Raw genomic sequence first — 21495 nt, forward strand, 5'->3', positions numbered from 1 at the left:
GGTATTGGCTTCGGATGGTTTGGTTATTTTTTTGAGTTGTAAGTATATTTAGAAAGCAGATAATAATTATTGTGACTTAAAAGTTATCTTGAAAGGATTATACTTGGCTTATGAGGATAGTAAATATTATAAATAAATAATCTTTTCCTCCCTCTATGATGAATTTTAAATGTTGTTACGGATAGTTTACATCAAATGTTTTTATTATGAATTATTACAAAATCTTAATCATGTGGCTAAATGATTAGTCACTCATATTTGAGCCAATAAATTCTTTAATTTTTGGAGGAATTTTTATCTTTTGGATTTGGATATATCTTTCGTTGATATTTCAATTTTAGTAATTAAGTTTTCTTTTATATATATATATAGTTTATGCATGTATAAACCTTTGTCTTGGCTGACGCAAAGACTTAGAAGAGAGAGGTACACTACTCCCACTCCCACTCCCACCCCCACTCTGTGATCAAAGATGGCCGTTGTGCTTGATTCCTTCATCTCCAGGCTGATCCTTTCGTTGATGGACATGGCTAAAGAGGAGGTGGACTTGCTGTTGGGCGTCCCGGGGGAGATCCAAAAGCTCCAACGATCTCTCCGCAACATCCACTCTGTCCTTCGTGACGCCGAGAAGCGGCGGATCGAGGACGAGGACGTCAACGACTGGCTGATGGAGCTCAAAGATGTCATGTACGACGCCGACGACCTCCTCGACGAGTGCCGGATGGAGGCCGAGAAGTGGACTCCTCGTGAGTCCGATCCGAAGCCGTCCACCTCGTGCGGATTTCCCTTCTTTGCTTGCTTTCGCGAGGTCAAGTTCAGACATGCGGTGGGCGTCAAAATCAAGGATCTCAACGATCGGCTGGAAGAGATCTCGGCCCGAAGGTCCAAGTTGCAACTCCATGTGTCTGCGGCGGAACGAAGGGTGGTTCCTCGAGTTAGTCGCATAACTTCCCCGGTGATGGAGTCTGACATGGTTGGCGAGCGACTGGAGGAGGACGCCGAGGCACTGGTGGAGCAGCTGACAAAGCAAGATCCGAGTAAGAACGTGGTGGTGCTGGCAACTGTGGGGATCGGCGGCATCGGAAAGACCACCCTCGCTCAGAAGGTGTTCAATGATGGTAAAATCAAAGCCAGCTTCCGCACCACCATCTGGGTGTGCGTGTCCCAAGAGTTCAGCGAGACGGATCTTCTCAGAAATATCGTTAAAGGTGCTGGTGGAAGCCATGGTGGAGAACAGAGCAGGAGTCTGCTGGAGCCCTTGGTGGAGGGTCTCCTGAGAGGGAACAAGTTCTTGCTGGTGTTGGATGATGTTTGGGATGCTCAGATCTGGGACGACTTGCTCCGCAATCCTTTGCAGGGAGGCGCAGCAGGGAGCAGGGTGCTGGTAACCACCAGAAACGCAGGGATCGCGAGGCAAATGAAGGCGGCCCACGTCCACGAGATGAAGCTGCTGCCTCCGGAGGATGGCTGGTCCCTCCTGTGCAAGAAGGCGACGATGAATGCAGAGGAGGAAAGGGATGCCCAATATCTAAAGGACACAGGCATGAAGATTGTTGAGAAATGCGGTGGGCTTCCCCTGGCCATCAAGACCATCGGAGGGGTCCTCCGCGACAGAGGACTCAACAGAAGTGCGTGGGAGGAAGTTCTCCGCAGCGCCGCATGGTCACGGACCGGGCTTCCCGAAGGTATCCACGGAGCACTGTATCTGAGCTACCAAGACCTGCCGTCCCATCTCAAGCAATGCTTTCTCTACTGCGCCTTGTTCCAAGAAGATTTTGAGTTTCTCAGGCCTCATATCGTCGGATTATGGATAGCCGAGGGGTTTGTCGAAGCACGAGGAGATGTCAGCTTGGAGGAAACAGGGGAGCAATATTACAGAGAGCTGGTTCACAGGAGCCTTCTACAATTGCAACCTTACGGTCTGGAATACGGTGGGTGTTCCAAGATGCATGACCTGCTGCGATCGCTCGGCTATTTCCTATCCAGAGATGAGAGCTTGTTCATTAGTGACGTGCAAAACGAGTGGAGAAGTGCTGCCGCCCCGATGAAGCTGCGTCGGTTGTTGATTGTGGCCACTAGAACCATGGAGATCCCGCATCTCGTCAGTTTGACCAAGCAACATGAGCCAGTGAGGACATTGTTGGTGCTGAGAAAAAGTGGATATGCGGAGGATATTGATGAGTACTTGATGAACTTTGTGCGACTTAGAGTCCTTCATCTTATGGGCATAAATATCGAGATCTTACAACACTACATCGGAAATTTGATACACTTGAGATACTTGAGTGTGGGTGGTAGCGATATAACAGAGCTTCCAGAAAGCATATGCAATCTGACGAATTTGCAATTTTTGATCCTCAATGGATGTTTCAAGTTGAGATATATCCCCCAGGGTATAGATAGGCTAGTCAATCTAAGGACACTCGATTGTAGAGATACACAGTTGGAGAGCTTCCCATATGGAATAGGAAGGTTGAAGTACCTCAATGAACTCCGAGGATTCGTGGTGAACACGGCTACTGGTACATGCCCATTGGAAGCGTTAGGCGGCCTCCGGGAGCTCAGATACCTTTCCATTTTCAAGTTGGAGAGGGCGTGCATGGAAGCTGAACCAAGAAGTGATACAAGCGTCTTAAAGGGTAACCAAAAACTGAAACATCTACGTTTAAATTGCTCATCCAGATCGACATCCGATGGTCACACGGAGGAAGAGATTGAAAGAATCGAGAAGGTGTTGGATGTGGCACTTCATCCACCATCATCTGTTGTTTCGCTCAGTTTACAGAATTTCTTCGGCCTCCGGTACCCCAGCTGGATGGCGTCTGCAAGCATCAGTTCGCTTCTTCCAAACATAAGCCACTTGGAACTAACTAACTGCGATCATTGGCCACTGCTTCCACCGCTAGGAAAGCTCCCCAGTTTGGAGTTTCTTTTCGTAGTAAGTGCACGTGCAGTGACCACCATCGGACCGGAATTTTTTGGGTGTGAAGCTGCTGCTACTGGTCATGAACGGGAACGGAATTCAAAGCGCCCTTCTTCTTCTTCTTCTTCTTCTTCTCCTCCTCCTTTGTTGTTTCCGAAACTAAGGCAGCTGCAACTCTGGGATATGACTAACATGGAAGTGTGGGATTGGGTAGCGGAGGGTTTTGCTATGCGTCGCCTCGACGAATTGGTCCTCCATAATTGTCCCAAGTTGAAGTCTCTACCGGAAGGCCTGATCCGACAGGCAACCTGCTTAACCACATTGGATCTGAGGGATGTGTGTGCTCTCAAGTCCATCAGAGGTTTCCCTTCTGTGAAACAACTGAGGATAAGTGGTGAATCAGATCTGGAGATTGTTGCTGATCTCCCTGCACTGGAGCTCTTGAAGTTGGGCGGGTTTTTGCTTCCATACAAACATTTACCAGAGTGGTTGACGGCTTGCCCTGCAAGCTTCACCACGCTCCAGATACTGAAAGTCTACGGAACCACCCGACTCCTCTGCAGATGCCTCCAAAATGGCGCAGACTGGCCCATGATCAAACACTTTCCAATTTTTTTCATCAAAGATGCTGGAGGCAATTATATAAACTACATCAAGCATTCCTGCACCTTCGACACAAACCTAGTCGATGATGATGCTCCTTTTGCTGCTGCTGCTGAAGAAGAAGACATCAATGAGCTTTGAGGTAACTTACCTTTCATGCTCACGTCTCCACCATCTAACGTCTTCTGGTTTTGGAGTGGCAACTCACAATTATCTCTTCCTGCTTATGGCAGGGAGATGGACATCATTCACGATGTAATTGGCAGTCAATGTCTAATATGATCATTGCAAATGGAGCTGACCATGGAAAGTCCGAGACATTTGAGAAGAAGCACAGATATCGAGGTTGGTTGCGACACATACTACATTCCTATGATATGGTGATGAAACTATTTTGGCTTTCTTTCTGTCTCTGTTGCATATACTTCCTGCAATGTACATGCTGCTAGTGCCCGCTTCCCTCCGATCTGTATATTCTTCTACTGCAACTACTGATATGATGATATCAGTGCAATCTGTTGCATATGTACGGACAGACAATGTCCATTGTCTGTCTGTTTCCTCGACTGCCCTCACCTTCTTATACCTGTAGCTCTTATTATTATTATTATGGTGATTAATTGAATGTTGTGTATGTTGGCAGTGAAATGTCTTGATCAGAGTATTTGTAGCATGTTATTGTTTTTGGATTCCTCAACATATTACCACAAACACAAACGTATAGATCATCTTTTCTTTTCTGTGTAAACATGGAATGTTAGATCCGAAAAAAGATTATGAATCAGGATTATACTTTTTGTTTTTGTAATTTTATAATTATTTATGAGATTTTGAATGATCAAAATACAGCTACCAGATATCAAAATAAAGCTTCTTCAATAATTGTTCTTATCTTCTATTCTTTTTATCATGGTATCAGAGTCAGTGAGAAAAACGTAGCTTCGCTTTTGCCTTTGGCTAGCGACCAACGCCGCTGAGAAAAGCGAAGCTTCGCCCTTGCCTTTGGCCAGTGACCAACGTCGCTGCAACCATATTCCTAAGAGGCTCCACAGTCAATCCTCATCTTCCTCACCACGGTAGTCTTCGCTGATTTGCCAACAATCGACGGACTTAAGGAGAACGAAGGGCGGACGTAAGAAGAACATCTTCAATAAAGCTTATTCACTTCTTCAATAAAGCTTCTTCAATAAAGTTTTTTCACTTTTTCGATAAAACTTCTTCAATAATTGTTCTTATCTTCTATTCTTTCTATCATACTTACTGTAGTATAATTTTATCATGTACTTAGCTAGAACTAAGTAAGTTATATAGCACCCAAGTCATAAACCTATATGAAACAAACACACTGGTAAAATATAAATGCCGCTAACGAAAGAGTCAATAACATCGAGATTCCAAGCAAAACAAAAAGTATTATATTTTATCGGGCACAAAGAAATCCTATTTAAATGATTGCACGATGCCATACAAAGGACTTCAAAGATAGATGCATGCCCAATCATAATAAGACATAGATATGCTGACTTTATGCCTCTAAGACATTTACCATCTCATTTGATTATTGATTATTACATTGGTTGAAGTTGTTATGGTATGTTTGAGAACATATTTGAAATATATATTGATGGCCCAATGCGTATTTTAAATATGAATTGATGTTTGATTATTATTTTTAACTCATATTTGATTTAGATGTTGTATTGAAAATACTCAAATATTGATGTTACCTTAAGGTAACAATAGCATTTCAGTATTTGTATTTGTAGAATGCTAATATATATTTTTTTTAAATCCCAAAGTACCCTTATGACTTTATCTAAAATTATAAGATTGCTAGTGAGAAACCAGTATGATTTATATTTTCTATAAGATGATATTTTATTTAATTATTTTTAAATAATATTTTATATTTATATATGATTATATATTTTTATCTATTGGAGCCTTATACACATTCATTCATTTATTTTATATATTTACTTATTAATTTAACATTAAAAAAATATATTCACTTTGAATAAATATTAAAAATATTAGAAGGATAAATTAGACATAAATATTTAATGGACTTTTGAAATGTAATTTTACCAAACAACAGTTAACTCAATGCATATTTAAAATAAATGTTTTTTTGCTTATCAAACACTCTCAAGCATTCCAATATTTATTCATATCCTTTTCTTCAATTATATATTATAAATAAATAAATATATTTTTAAATACAATCTTACTATGCCCGAAAGCTAAAAAGATGCAAAAGCTTTTCACATTGTTAGAAATAGTGTCACCACACATCCCAATCCAATTCAATTCCACATAATAGTTTGAATTGGATCAAATAGTGTCACATTGTTTAAAAGGGAAAATTCAGCACTTGATTGGATCAAATTAAATTATAATGATTTTTTGAATCATGATTGTGATAATGGTACTAACTTCATAACTAGATATATATGATGATGCTTTCATTATTATTATTTTTTTGAGTTGTAGATAAAGTGAGACAATAAGTATTATGACTTAAAAACTATCTTGAAAAAGTTATGTCTTGGTTTATGAGGATAGTAAATATTATAAATAAGATAAAATTTGAATGTTGTTAGGGATATTTTACATCTAATATTTGTTATGAATGATTGAAAGATCAAACATGGAAGGAAATCGGATAGGTAATTGATTGATCATTCATACTAGAGCCAAAAAAAAATTTAATCTTTAGAGGAATTTTTATCTTTTGGATTTGGATATTATTGTTTCCTATCAATTTCATGCGGGTATAACTTTGCAACCTTACTCACCACCCTTGCCTTGGCTGCCTGCCACAAGACTTTGGGAGAGAGCTACTCTACTCCCACTCTGATCAAAGATGGCCGTTGTTCTTGATGCCTTCATCTCCGAGCTGGTCGGTACGTTGAAGGACATGGCTAAAGAGAAGTTGGACTTGTTGTTGGGCCTCCCCGGGGAGATCCAAAAGCTCCAACGCACTCTCCGCAAGATCCACTCTGTCCTTCGCGTCGCCGAGAAGCGGCGGATCGAGGACGAGGACGTCAACGACTGGCTGATGGAGCTCAAGGATGTCATGTACGACGCCGACGACGTCCTCGACGAGTGCCGGATGGAGGCCGAGAAGTGGACTCCTCGTGAGTCCGATCCGAGGTCGTCCACCTTGTGCGGATTTCCCATCTTTGCCTGCTTTCGCGAGGTCAAGTTCAGACATGAGGTGGGCGACAAAATTAAGGGTCTCAACGATCGGCTGGAAGAGATCTCGGCCCGAAGGTCCAAGCTGCAACTCCATGTGTCTGCGGCCGAACCAAGGGTGGTTCCTCGAGTTAGTCGCATAACTTCCCCCGTGATGGAGTCTGACATGGTTGGCGAGCGACTGGAGGAGGCCGCCAAGGCACTGGTGGAGCAGCTGACAAAGCAAGATCCGAGTAAGAACGTGGTGGTGCTGGCAATTGTGGGGATCGGCGGCATCGGAAAGACCACCCTCGCTCAGAAGGTGTTCAATGATGGTAAAATCAAAGCCAGCTTCCGCACCACCATCTGGGTGTGCGTGTCCCAAGAGTTCAGCGAGACGGATCTTCTCGGAAATATCATCGAAGGTGCTGGTGGAAGATATAATAGAGAACAGAGCAGGAGTCTGCTGGAGCCCTTGGTGGCTGGTCTCCTGAGAGGGAACAAGTTCTTGCTGGTGTTGGATGATGTTTGGGATGCTCGGATCTGGGACGACTTGCTCCGCAATCCTTTGCAGGGAGGAGCAGCAGGGAGCAGGGTGCTGGTGACCACCAGAAACGCAGGGATCGCGAGGCAAATGAAGGCGGCCCACGTCCACGAGATGAAGCTGCTGCCTCCAGAGGATGGCTGGTCGCTCTTGTGCAAGAAGGCGACGATGAATGCAGAGGAGGAAAGGGATGCCCAAGATCTCAAGGACACAGGCATGAAGATTGTTGAGAAATGCGGAGGGCTTCCCCTGGCCATCAAGACCATCGGAGGGGTCCTCTGCACCAGAGGACTCAACAGAAATGCGTGGGAGGAAGTTCTCCGCAGCGCCGCATGGTCACGGACCGGGCTTCCCGAAGGTGTGCACGGAGCACTGTACCTGAGCTACCAAGACTTGGCGTCCCATCTCAAGCAATGCTTTCTCTACTGTGCCTTGTTCAAAGAAGACTATGTGTTTCGCAGGTCTGACGTCGTCAGATTATGGATAGCCGAGGGGTTTGTCGAAGCACGAGGAGATGCCAGCTTGGAGGAAACAGGGGAGCAATATCATAGAGAGCTGCTTCATAGGAGCCTTCTACAATCGGTGCAACTTTACGATCTGGACTACGATGAGCATTCCAAGATGCATGACCTGCTGCGATCGCTCGGCCATTTCCTATCCAGAGATGAGAGCTTGTCAATTAGTGACGTGCAAAACGAGTGGAGAAGTGTTGCCGCCACGATGAAGCTGCGTCGGTTGTCGATTGTGACCACTGAAACCATGGGCATCCGGGATATCGTCAGTTGGACCAGGCAAAATGAGTCGGTGAGGACATTGTTATTGGAGGGAATACGTGGCTCTGTGAAGAATATAGATGATTCCTTGAAGAACCTCGTGCGACTTCGAGTCCTGCACCTTACTTGCACAAATATTGATATTCTACCGTACTACATCGGAAATTTGATACACCTGAGATACTTGAATGTGTCTCATAGTCGTGTAACGGAGCTTCCAGAAAGCATATGCAATCTTACGAATTTACAGTTTTTGATCCTTTTTGGATGTAGACAGTTGACACAGATCCCCCAGGGTATAGATAGGTTAGTCAATCTAAGGACACTCGATTGTGGATATACACACTTGGAGAGCTTTCCATGTGGAATAGGAAGGTTGAAGCTCCTCAATGAACTCGTAGGATTCGTGGTGAACACGGCTACTGGTTCGTGCCCATTGGAAGATTTAGGCAGTCTCCAGGAGCTCAGATACCTCTTCATAGACAGGTTGGAGAGGGCGTGGCTGGAAGCTGAACCGGGAAGAGATACGAGCGTCTTAAAGGGTAAACAAAAACTGAAACATCTGCATTTACATTGCTCATATACACCGACATCCGATGGCCACACGGAGGAAGAGATTGAAAGAATGGAGAAGGTGTTGGATGTGGCACTTCATCCACCATCATCTGTTGTTTGGCTCAGGTTACAGAATTTCTTCGGCCTCCGGTACCCCAGCTGGATGGCGTCTGCAAGCATCAGTTGGCTTCTTCCAAACATAAGCCACTTGGAACTAACTAACTGCGATCATTGGCCACTGCTTCCGCCGCTAGGAAAGCTCCCCAGTTTGGAGTTTCTTTTCGTAGTAGGTGCACGTGCAGTGACCACCATCGGACCGGAATTTTTTGGGTGTGAAGCTGCTGCTGCTACTGGTCATGATCGTGACCGGAATTCAAAGCGCCCTTCTTCTTCTTCTACTTCTCCTCCTCCGTTGTTTCCGAAACTAAGGCAGCTGCAACTCTGGAATATGACTAACATGGAAGTGTGGGATTGGGTAGCGGAAGGTTTTGCTATGCGTCGCCTCGACAAATTGGTCCTCATACGTTGCCCCAAATTGAAGTCTCTACCGGAAGGCCTGATCCGACAGGCAACCTCCTTAACCACATTGTATCTGATCGATGTGTGTGCTCTCAAGTCCATCAGAGGTTTCCCTTCTGTAAAAGAACTGAGTATATGTGGTGACTCAGATCTGGAGATTGTTGCTGATCTCCCTGTACTGGAGCTCTTGAAGTTGGGCACATTTGGATCTCGCATCAATCATTTACCAGAGTGGTTGACGGCTTGCCCTGCATGCTTCACCACACTCCAGAGACTGGACGTGTACGGAACCACCCAACTCCTCCGCAGATGCCTCCAAAATGGCGCAGACTGGCCCATGATCAAACACTTTCCAAATTTTTCCATCAAAGATGACCGAGGCAATTGTATAAACTACATCAAGCATTCCGGCACCTTCGAGACAAACCTAGTCGATGATGCTGCTGCTGAAGAAGAAGAAGAAGAAGAAAGACATCAATGAGCTTTGAGGTAACTTAGCCTTTCATGCTCACGTCTCCACCATCTAACGCCTTCTGGTTTTGGAGTGGCAACTCACAATCATCTTTTGCTGCTTATGGCAGGGAGATCGACATCATTCACGATGTAATTGGCAGTCATGTCTAACATGATCATTGCAAATGGAGCTGACCATGGACAGTCCGAGACTTTTGAGCGGAAATGCAGATCGAGAGGTTGATTGCGACTCATTCTACATTCCCATGATATGGTGATGAAACTATTTTGGCTTTCTGTATATTATGGTGATGAAACTACATTCCCAAGATATGGTGATGAAACTATATAAATTGAGGAACATACAGATCATGTGTTGTGGAATTACTGTAGAACTAAGATGCAGAAACTGAAATGATTTCTCCCTTCATGATCCATGTTAATGTCAAGGAATCACAGATACCCATTAATCACCTACCTTATCCAAGTTTATTTTCAGCAATGCAAAAGGAAAGGTGCATACTGCAAAACACTCATAAGCACAAAAATTCTGCTTCTCTTTTGCCTAAGAAGAAATCAATCATCTGAAACAAAGTGGAAATCTTGATAGATGAGATATAGAATCAGTCCGGAGTTACATGCATCGGTGTGGTGCATTCTTATTACTTACCAACTACACAGGTTTGTAGGTGACTCAGTCTATTGCCTTTAATTCTGTTCTATTTTACAGTTATGTTGTGTGTGGTATTGTGACCAACATCTGAATTGATAATACTAAATAGCAAGCTTGTGATTCTCAATAATGGACAGAAAGGATGAAGCAGATTAGGCTTCAAAAAAATACAATTTTCTTCAAATGATTGTGCTGAGTCCTGTGTTTCATCACTGTTGTCAAACCCTTTTTTTTTTTTTTTCCTTTCTTGGAGCTGAAAAAACACAATGGAAATATGCACCAAATCAAAGTGGAGGCAGTTGAGGCCCTCTAACACATTGGATCCAATCTATATATAGAGAGTGAAAAGAGATAAGTAGGATATGACATACCTTTCTTTCTCATTGCTCCCATAACGACAATGCCATATTAGTCTTCTCCTTCTTCTAAGTCAAGAAATCTCTTCAATTGTTGCTCTGATCATTCTGTTCATTCACAAGAAAGCCAAGTAGATGAAGCACTCATCCTTTGCAATGAACTCTCAACAAAAGGAGCCTGTCCTTACACTCTAAAGGCTCTGGAGTGGATTGGAGTGTTTTATGAATCTAAGTTGCAAACTGATCTTTGCCTAGATCATAATGTTTTGTCCTGGCCATCTTTTTTGTTAGTTCCTGTACAAGGTGTTTCTGTCTTATATGACTGCACATTTTATGCATGCTAAGATATATAGAAAGAATCATATCTTCGATAAAAACAATGAGTTGAGTCAGTACTTTTTCCTAGAGAATACAAGGAAATGAAGTTGAATACATTCATCCAAGTGCAAGAATTTAGAAGACTTAGACAAGAATGACTGTAACTTTGTATCTAAACCTTGTTACAATGAACTTCTTGTTGGCATTTGCTTGATACATTAAAACCTTGAACGGTGCATGAAACAGTTGCCACAGATCTTTGCTAACTTATTGACATGAGCTGTAGGTTCCTCCGAATACATGAACTGTTTGCATCCAAGTTACTGCACAAGTAGATTGATGATCTATATCTAGGAGAATTTTCTCATAAATTAGTGTTAATATAGAATCTATTAATATCTAAAGCACCTTGTATCACTATCATTTATTTGATTATCATATATATTATTTTAAAAGGCATACATTTGTAATATATTTTACATGGATATTATGTCAATTAAAATTTCAACAATATTATATCTGATGGTTAATTTAGGGGAGATTAATTTTATTGACATATCTGTAAGATTTTTATTTTATTTTATAAGGATAAAAAAATGCTGCATCTAAAATTAGAAAAGTCAATAAACTTTTAATCATGATTAATTATAATTAACAATAATTAAGAAATATTAAACAAATATATAAATACAAAAAGATATTTAATTTTATTAATCATTCCAAGTCTTGAAAGGGTATGAATGTAATTTAGAGTTACAACTAATAGTCAAACGTTATTTAATTTTTGAGATTAAACAAAATTATATATATACTATTCATATACTATATATACTAGGCAATTTGTAAAGACAATATCTTCTATATTAATATAATAAATCAAGAAGGTAGTGTTTTTAAGATTAGTACATAATATGCATGACCTTAAAAATATCAACTTATTATAATAAATATCAAAAATTATTTCTCATCTTTTTTTCTTCGATATTTAGGTCGTCTTGTTTCATCATTTATCTTTTTCTTCTTCATTTTATATTACCGTTAGACAATTAAAAGGAGAAGAAGAAAAAGAAGAAGATTATGAAAAAGGAGAAAAATAAATTATCGGTAAGAGTACAAATATTTTATCGGAAACAAGCTATAAATTAAAGATATATACATCTATTTATAATAAAATAATTTAAAAATATTTAAAATTCTTGACATGTGAGTTTCTTGAGCTTATCCTAGTTTTTCTAGAATATTTTAGAGCATCCAATTACTAATTAAAGTAGAGAAAATTTTCAAACATATGTATCTTGAGGTTAAGGTTATGATCAGTGCCTATTCTAAATCGTTTCTTATTTTAAAAAATTATTCATTATAGAGCCTCTATGTACTATCTTATATCACCGAGTGATACTCGATTTATACTAACCATCTTGTAGCCGACATATTATCTTTCAGTGATCTTGTTTGTATATGTAATATTATCTTGGTTTGAAATGTTGATCTTATACTTGCAAGACGTGCGTCCAGCTAATGATAGTATTTTTTAAATATTAATTTAAAATTTCTTGAACATGTATTGATTCGTTGTCCTGTTTAGTTGACCTTTTGATTTCTGCAAGAATAAGAATGGGTTTGGTTTATATTTTTAATCTTTTTGATTCTCGGTCACCACATGGCCTTTGATTTTGGTGAGGGTTTTGTTTTTGTTTAATTTTGAGGCTTCTTTTTAATAATATAATATGTTTTATTTTTTTATTTTTTTTTCAAAATGGTTTCACACATTCATCATATAATGAAGCCTATGAGTTTTTTAAGTTTTCTTTTAGAAAATAAATATATATAGTTTATGCAGCTATGACTTCCACCTACCTTTGTCTTTAGAGAGAGAGAGAGGTACATTGTGCTTGATGATTCCTTCACTCTGTGATCAAAGATGGCCGTTGTTCTTGATGCCTTCATCTCCGGGCTGGTCGGTACGTTGAAGGACATGGCTAAAGAGGAGGTTGACTTGCTGTTGGGCGTCCCCGGGGAGATCCAAAAGCTCCAACGCTCTCTCCGCAACATCCACTCTGTCCTTCGCGACGCCGAGAAGCAGCGGATCGAGAACGAGGGCGTCAACGACTGGCTGATGGAGCTCAAGGATGTCATGTACGACGCCGACGACGTCCTCGACGAGTGCCGGATGGAGGCCGAGAAGTGGACTCCTCGTGAGTCCGCTCCGAAGCCGTCCACCTTGTGCGGATTTCCCATCTGTGCTTGCTTTCGCGAGGTCAAGTTCAGACATGAGGTGGGCGTCAAAATCAAGGATCTCAACGATCGGCTGGAAGAGATCTCGGCCCGAAGGTCCAAGTTGCAACTCCATGTGTCTGCGGCGGAACCAAGGGTGGTTCCTCGAGTTAGTCGCATAACTTCCCCGGTGATGGAGTCTGACATGGTTGGCCAGCGACTGGAGGAGGACGCCGAGGCACTGGTGGAACAGCTGACAAAGCAAGATCCGAGTAAGAACGTGGTGGTGCTGGCAACTGTGGGGATCGGCGGCATCGGAAAGACCACCCTCGCTCAGAAGGTGTTCAATGATGGTAAAATCAAAGCCAGCTTCCGCACCACCATCTGGGTGTGCGTGTCCCAAGAGTTCAGCGAGACGGATCTTCTCGGAAACATCATCGAAGGTGCTGGTGGAAAATATAATAGAGAACAGAGCAGGAGTCTGCTGGAGCCCTTGGTGGCGGGTCTACTGAGAGGGAACAAGTTCTTGCTGGTGTTGGATGATGTTTGGGATGCTCAGATCTGGGACGACTTGCTCCGCAATCCTTTGCAGGGAGGAGCAGCAGGCAGCAGGGTGCTGGTGACAACCAGAAACGCAGGGATCGCGAGGCAAATGAAGGCGGCCCACGTCCACGAGATGAAGCTGCTGCCTCCGGAGGATGGCTGGTCCCTCCTGTGCAAGAAGGCGACGATGAATGCGGAGGAGGAAAGGGATGCCCAAGATCTCAAGGACACAGGCATGAAGATTGTTGAGAAATGCGGAGGGCTTCCCCTGGCCATCAAGACCATCGGAGGGGTCCTCTGCTCCAGAGGACTCAACAGAAGTGCGTGGGAGGAAGTCCTCCGCAGCGCCGCATGGTCACGGACCGGGCTTCCCGAAGGTGTGCACCGAGCACTGAATCTGAGCTACCAAGACTTGCCGTCCCATCTGAAGCAATGCTTTCTCTACTGTGCCTTGTTCAAAGAAGACTATGTGTTTGCCAGGTCTGACATCATCAAATTATGGATAGCCGAGGGGTTTGTCGAAGCACGAGGAGATGTCAGCTTGGAGGAAACAGGGGAGCAATATCATAGAGAGCTGCTTCATAGGAACCTTTTACAATGGCAACGTTACAGTCAGGACGACTACTATGAGTATTTCAAGATGCATGATCTGCTGCGATCGCTCGGCCATTTCCTATCGAGAGATGAGATCTTGTTCATTAGTGACGTGCAAAACGAGCGGAGAAGTGGTGCCATCCCGATGAAGCTGCGTCGGTTGTCGATTGTGGCCACTGAAACCACGGACATCCAGCGTATCGTCAGTTTGATCGAGCAACATGAGTCCGTGAGGACATTGTTAGCGGAGGGAACACGTGGCTATGCGAAGGATATAGATGATTACATGAAGAACTTTGTGCGACTTAGAGTCCTGCATCTTATGCACACAAAAATCGAGATTCTACCGCACTACATTGGAAATTTGATCCACTTGAGATACTTGAATGTGTCTTATACCGATATAACGGAGCTTCCAGAAAGCATATGCAATCTGACGAATTTACAGTTTTTGATCCTTTTTCGATGTAGACAGTTGACACATATCCCACAGGGTATAGTTAGGCTAGTCAATCTAAGAACACTCGATTGTCAACTTACAGGCCTGGAGAGCTTACCATGTGGAATAGGAAGGTTGAAGCTCCTCAATGAACTCGTAGGTTTCGTGGTGAACACGGCTACTGGTTCGTGCCCATTGGAAGAATTAGGCAGCCTCCATGAGCTCAGATACCTCTCCGTTGACAGGTTGGAGAGGGCGTGGCTGGAAGTTGAACCGGGAAGAGATACGAGCCTCTTTAAGGGTAAACAAAAACTGAAACATCTACATTTACATTGCTCATATACATCCGATGATCACACGGAGGAAGAGATTGAAAGATTCGAGAAGTTGTTGGATGTGGCACTTCATCCACCATCATCTGTTGTTTCGCTCAGGTTACAGATTTTTTTCCTTCTCCGGTTCCCCAGCTGGATGGCGTCTGCAAGCATCAGTTCGCTTCTTCCAAACATAAGACGCTTGGAACTACTTGACTGCTATCATTGGCCACTGCTTCCACCGCTTGGGAAGCTCCCTAACTTGGAGTTCCTTGAAATAGGAGGTGCACTTGCGGTGGCCACCATCGGACCGGAATTTTTTGGGTGTGAAGCTGCTGCTACCGGTCATGATCGGGAACGGAATTTAAAGCGCCCTTCTTCTTCTTCTTCTTCTTCTTCTTCTTCTACTTCTCCTCCTTCGTTGTTTCCGAAACTAAGGCAGCTGGAACTCTGGAATATGACTAACATGGAAGTGTGGGATTGGGTAGCGGAAGGTTTTGCTATGCGTCGCCTCGACAAATTGGTCCTCGTAAATTGCCCAAAGTTGAAGTCTCTACCGGAAGGCCTGATCCGACAGGCAACCTGCTTAACCACATTGGATCTGACCGATGTGTGTGCTCTCAAGTCCATCGGAGGTTTCCCTTCTGTAAAAGAACTGAGTATAAGTGGTGACTCAGATCTGGAGATTGTTGCTGATCTCCCTGCACTGGAGCTCTTGAAGTTGGGCGGGTTATTCCTTCCATACAATCATTTACCAGAGTGGTTGGCGGCTTGCCCTGGATGCTTCACCACGCTCCAGAGACTGGACGTATGGGGAACCACCCAACTCCTCCGCAGATGCCTCCAAAATGGCGCAGACTGGCCCATGATCAAACACTTTCCAAATTTTTCCATCAAAGATGACCGAGGCAATTATATAAACTACATCAAGCTTTCCGGCACCTTCGAGACAAACCTAGTCGACGATAATGCTGCTTTTGCTGCAGCTGCTGAAGACGAAGAAGAAGTAAAAAGACATCAATGAGCTTTGAGGTAACTTAACTATCATGCTCATGTCTCGACCATCTAACGTCTTCTGGTTTTGGAGTGGCAACTCACAATCATCTTTTCCTGCTTATGGCACGGAGATCGACATCAATCACGATGTAATTGGCAGTCATGTCTAATGATGAATTGAGAGGTATGCTATATTCAGGAAATTATCTTAACGTCTATATGCATTCTTAAGACAAATTATTGTACTTAATGCCATGCTTGCAACGATATCACATAATTGTACTTAATGATGTATTGAGCAACCATTTCTGAACATAAACTGATCTCCTTCGAATGCTCTTAACAGGTGGTTAAAGCTTAACTTTGAATGTTTGACAAGCTGTCACATGGCAATGAGCCTTTGAAAAGCTTCGCTCAAAGGAATAGACCCCTTCATGGATCCATAGCAAGTGTTCACCTATATAGTATCTGTAAATGTTTGTCAGAAGTCATGGCTGAGTTCACAGCAAGGTTTCCCTGAATCAAGACAAGACACAGAGGCCTGTGTTGGTCTGCTACAAAGATAGATACAGCTTGTGAAGTGTGAGCTTTTCTTGGTGACAAAGTAGGCATTTGGACCAACCATGTGATGACGACAATGCTTGCTTGGCATTTTGCAGGCATTTCATTGCCAGTTGCTGTAGGCGGATCACACACTGTGCTACATGAACAGAGATCAGCAAAAGAAAAGAAAGCAGTGTGAAGTAGCTTGTTGCTGTAGATGGGATCACATATTGTGCTGTAAGAACAGGGATGAGGGATATAAAAAAAGGCCATATCAGAAAACAGTGAAGTGCTCAGGCCTATGATCACTGCAATCTCTGCAGATTGCTGAACATTTGGGCCATTCAAAGAAGAAAAAGAAAAGAGCCCTTTTTTTCTTCCATGATGTAAAGTGAGTTATCGACTGTAAAAGAATGCAGGAAAAGTGAAGTATCAGAACTTTTGCGGGTGGTTGATCCATGAATGCAAATTGCAACACCTCTTGGGTTCAGAATTCAGATTACATGAGAAAAGTAATGGCTAAATCATTGGTACCATGAAATGATCTTGGATCCTGAGAGTTGGTGAAGATATTTGGAGGAACAGAAAAAGTCCAAAAATCATTTTTTTATATATATTGTAGATAGTAGAGACAAAGAATTTGTTTGTGTCATCGTCTATATTTGTTCCATTCTTTTCCTTTATTTGATTTGCTTTTCAACAATGACAAACCCAAATATTCCAAGTATTTATTGTCAATCAATTTTAGCAATAACTGATAAGAAGATATTTGAAAACACCACATTAAAAGAAGGAATTGATTGATATCAAGAAAAACATTTCATTAAGTCAGATGTGTGACAAAATGAAAATTTAAAATATTTTTCATTGCAAATCACTTTAATACATGCTAAGTTTAATCATTATGATGACAATAAACAAGCTATCATATCAATCATTAATAGATTAATGCTTTCAGATTACACCAGCAAGTTCTGCTTGGGGGAAATATAATGATTATCCACAAGCATTAGCAAACAAAACTTTGATAGGTGTTATTCTACCTATAAATCTATCTTCTATTGATATATATGCCATTTTTCTAGAAGACAATATATTTAACTTCCTCAATGATATATAGCCAAGTAGCTTGATGATCTATATCTAGGAGAATTTTCTCATAAATTAGTGTTAATATAAAATGTATTAATATCTAAACTACCTTGTATCACTATCATTTATTTGATTATCATATATATTATTTTAAAAGACATACATTTGTAATATATTTTATATGGATATTGATGTCAATTAAAATTTCAACAATATTATATCTGATGGTTAATTTAGGGGAGATTAATTTTTTTGACATATCTATAAGATTTTTTGTGTTTTATTAGGATAAAAAATGCTGCATCTAAAATTAGAAAAGTCAATAAACTATTAATCATGATTAATTATAATTAACATTATTTAAGAAAAAAAATAAACAAATATATAAATACTAAAAGATATTTAATTTTATTAATCATTCCAATTCTTGAAAGGGTATGAATGTAATTTAGGGTTACAACTAATAGTCAAATGATGGAGCAGCTGACAAAGCAAGATCCGAGTAAGAACGTGGTGGTGCTGGCAACTGCGGGGATCGGCGGCATCGGAAAGACCACCCTCGCTCAGAAGGTGTTCAGTGATGGCAAAGTCAAAGCCAACTCCGGCACCACCATCTGGGTGTGCGTTCCAAGAGTTCAGCGAGACGGATCTTCTCGGAAATATCATTGAAGGTGCCGGTGGCAAATATAATAGAGAACAGAGCAGGAGTCTGCTGGAGCCCTTGGTGTAGGGTCTCCTGAGAGGGAACAAGTTCTTGCTGGTGTTGGATGATGTTTGGGATGCTCGGATCTGGGACGACTTGCTCCGCAATCCTTTGCAGGGAGGAGCAGCAGGCAGCAGGGTGCTGGTGACCACCAGAAAAGAAGGGATCGCGACGGCCCACGTCCACGAGATGAAGCTGTTGCCTCCGGAGGATGGCTGGTCCCTCCTGTGCAAGAAAGCGACTATGAATGCAGGGGAGGAAAGGAATGCCCAAGATCTCAAGGACATAGGCATGAAGATTGTTGAGAAACGAGGAGGGCTTCCCCTGGTCATCAAGACCATCGGAGGGGTCCTCTGCACCAGAGGACTCAACAGAAATGCGTGGGAGGAAGTTCTCCGCAGCGCCGCATGGTCACGGACCGGGCTTCCCGACGGTGTGCACGGAGCACTGTACCTGAGCTACCAAGACTTGGCGTCCCATCTCAAGCGATGCTTTCTCTACTGTGCCTTATTGCGCGAAAACTATGCGTTCCACATGTCGGACATCGTCAGATTATGGATAGCCGAGAGGTTTGTCGAAGCACGAGAAGATGTCACTTTGGTGGAAACAGGGGAGCAATATCCTAGAGAGCTGCTTCATAGGAGCCTTCTACAATCGGAGTCTTACGGTCTGGACTACGATGAGTCTTCCATGATGCATGACCTGCTACAATGGCTCGGCCATTTTCTATCGAGAGATGAGAGCTTGTTCATTAGTGACGTGCTGGAGAACTGCTGCCGCCCCAATGACCACTAAGCTCCCGTCTCTTGTCAAGAAATGGCCGAGTGATCGCAGCAGGTCATACATGGTGCAGCTCCAGCCGACGTACAGATGGTGGGGGTCGAGTGACCACTAAGCTCCCGTCTCATCTCTCGATAGGAAATGGCCGAGCCATCTTAGCAGGTCATGCATCATGGAAGACTCATCGTAGTCCAGACCGTAAGACTCCGATTGTAGAAGGCTCCTATGAAGCAGCTCTCTAGGATATTGCTCCCCTGTTTCCACCAAAGTGACATCTCCTCGTGCTTCGACAAACGTCTCGGCTATCCATAATCTGACGATGTTCGACATGTGGAACGCATAGTATTCGCGCAATAAGGCACGGTGGAGAAAGCATCGCTTGAGATGGGCCGGAAGGTTGGTAGCTCAGATACGGTGCTCCGTGCCCACCTTCGGGAAGCCCGGTCCGTGACCATGCGGCGCTGCGGAGAACTTCCTCCCACGCATTTCTGTTGAGTCCTCTATCGCGGAGGACCCCTCCGATGGTCTTGATGACCAGGGGAAGCCCTCCGCATTTCTCAACAATCTTCATGCCTATGTCCTTGAGATCTTGGGCATCCCTTTCCTCCTCTGCATTCATTGTCGCTTTCTTGCACAGGAGGGACCAGCCATCCTCCGGAGGCAACAGCTTCTTCTCGTGGACGTGGGCCGTCGCGATCCCTTCGTTTCTGGTGGTCACCAGCACCCTGCTCCTCGCAAAGGATTGCGGTGCAAGTCGTCCCAGATCTCAGCCCTTCACACATCATCCAACACCAGCAAGAACTTGTTCCCTTTCAGGAGACCCTCCACCATGGGCTCGAGCAAAGTCCGGCTCTGTGCTCCACCGTGACTTCCCCCGGCGCTGGTGACGATATCCCTGAGAAGATCCGTCTCCGTGAACTCTTGGGACACGAACACCATATGAAGGTGAATGTGAAGGACACAGATATGTTAGAAATTGTACCTTCATGGAGGATTCATTAAGCAATACTGTTTTGTGTTCTTACGACTTTAAGATAAAAGAAAAGAAAAAGAAAAAAAAGACTGGATCGGCTTTGTGTTCTGTTCTTGAGTGGATGATCAGAATCTGAATTGATGGTACTAAATAGCAAGTTCGTGATTCTCAATAATGGACAGAAAGAAAAGATGAGGCAGATTAGGCTTCAAATAAATGCAATTTTCTTCGAATGGTTGTGCTGAGTCCTGTGTTTCATCCCTGTTGTCAAACCCCCTTTTTTTTCTCTCTCTTGGAGCTGAAAGAACACAATGGAAACACCAAATCAAAGTGGAGGAAGTTGAGGCCCTCTAACATATTGGATCCAATCTTTAGATAGAGAGTGATCAGAGATAAGTAGGATATCACATACCTTTCTTCCTCGTTGCTCCCGTAATGACAATGCCACATTAGTTTTCTACAAGTCAAGAGATCTCTTCAATAGATCAGAGAGACCTTGAAATTTGCATTTGCTTGAAACATTAAAACCTTGAACTGTGCATGAAACAGTTGCCAGAGATTTTTGCTAACTTATTGACATGAGCTGTAGGTTCCTCGATGCATGAATTATTTATATCCTATTGAACTTGTACGAAAAAGGGATAGAGTTATCGAATAGAGGAAGAATATGACAACCTTAAATCTTCTATATTTCTATCAAAAACTCTTTAAAATTTCAGAAACTCTATGTGTTTCACGATCAACATATGAGGTTTATATAGTCTCCAAAGATACATTACATTAATTGTATTCAAAATGAATCATAAATCTTTTCAAGAATCAATAGTCAATTTGACTTATCATTTCCATAGTCATTGAATCAATTTTTACTCTTGATGCAATGAATCTGCAATGAACATTTCTTTTGATTAAATTAACCTCTTTACGATGCATGAACAAGTTTAATTCTAATATTTTCTCCCATTAAACTTGATCCATCTAACATAGTAAATTTCTTTTGAAGTTGATCCATCTAACAAGTTTAATCCATTTTTCCTCGATGCATTGAATCTCTTTCTTGATGCAATGAATATTTCTTTTGATTAAATTAACCTCTTTACGATGCATGAACAAGTTTAATTTCAACATTTTCCCCCCTTAAACTTGATCCATCTAACATACTAAGTTTCTTTTGAAGTTGATCCATCTAATAAGTTTAATCCATTTTTCCTCTTGATATATTGAATCTCTCTCTTGATGCAATGAACATTTCCTTTGATTAAATTAACCTCTTTAAGATGAATGAACAAGTTTAATTCCAATATTCACCCCCCTTAAACTTGATCCATCTAACTGCTATGTTTCTTTCAAAGTTAATCCATCTAACAAGTTTAATCTATTTTTCTTCTTGATGCAATGAATCTCTCTCTT

General features: G+C 42.3%; 3 protein-coding genes across 4 annotated transcripts; all 3 read left to right on the plus strand.

The window, feature by feature from the left end:
* The first annotated feature begins 416 nt into the window (after positions 1 to 416).
* Positions 417 to 4199, plus strand: LOC135633692 (disease resistance protein RGA2-like). Its single transcript, XM_065143487.1, has 2 exons — positions 417 to 3668; positions 3760 to 4199. Exon 1 carries the CDS (start codon positions 473 to 475, stop codon positions 3665 to 3667), a length of 3195 nt encoding a protein of 1064 aa, XP_064999559.1. The 5' UTR covers positions 417 to 472; the 3' UTR covers position 3668; positions 3760 to 4199.
* A 2162-nt stretch (positions 4200 to 6361) lies between these two features.
* Positions 6362 to 9977, plus strand: LOC108952015 (disease resistance protein RGA2-like). Its single transcript, XM_065143489.1, has 2 exons — positions 6362 to 9583; positions 9676 to 9977. The coding sequence occupies exon 1, from the start codon at positions 6393 to 6395 to the stop codon at positions 9573 to 9575; it is 3183 nt and encodes a 1060-aa protein (XP_064999561.1). The 5' UTR covers positions 6362 to 6392; the 3' UTR covers positions 9576 to 9583; positions 9676 to 9977.
* Positions 9978 to 12423: 2446 nt separating this feature from the next.
* On the plus strand, positions 12424 to 17151 carry LOC135633691 (putative disease resistance protein RGA3). Of its 2 annotated transcripts, XM_065143484.1 has the most exons (3): positions 12424 to 16030; positions 16126 to 16178; positions 16341 to 17151. In XM_065143484.1, the coding sequence occupies exon 1, from the start codon at positions 12816 to 12818 to the stop codon at positions 16020 to 16022; it is 3207 nt and encodes a 1068-aa protein (XP_064999556.1). In that variant the 5' UTR covers positions 12424 to 12815; the 3' UTR covers positions 16023 to 16030; positions 16126 to 16178; positions 16341 to 17151. The 2 variants fall into 2 exon arrangements, with proteins under 2 accessions (XP_064999556.1, XP_064999555.1); XM_065143483.1 differs by having other exon boundaries at positions 12424 to 16178.
* The last annotated feature ends 4344 nt before the right edge of the window (positions 17152 to 21495 follow it).

This window comes from Musa acuminata, chromosome BXJ3-3 (assembly GCF_036884655.1).
Source record: "Musa acuminata AAA Group cultivar baxijiao chromosome BXJ3-3, Cavendish_Baxijiao_AAA, whole genome shotgun sequence".
Taxonomy (NCBI): domain Eukaryota; kingdom Viridiplantae; phylum Streptophyta; class Magnoliopsida; order Zingiberales; family Musaceae; genus Musa; species Musa acuminata.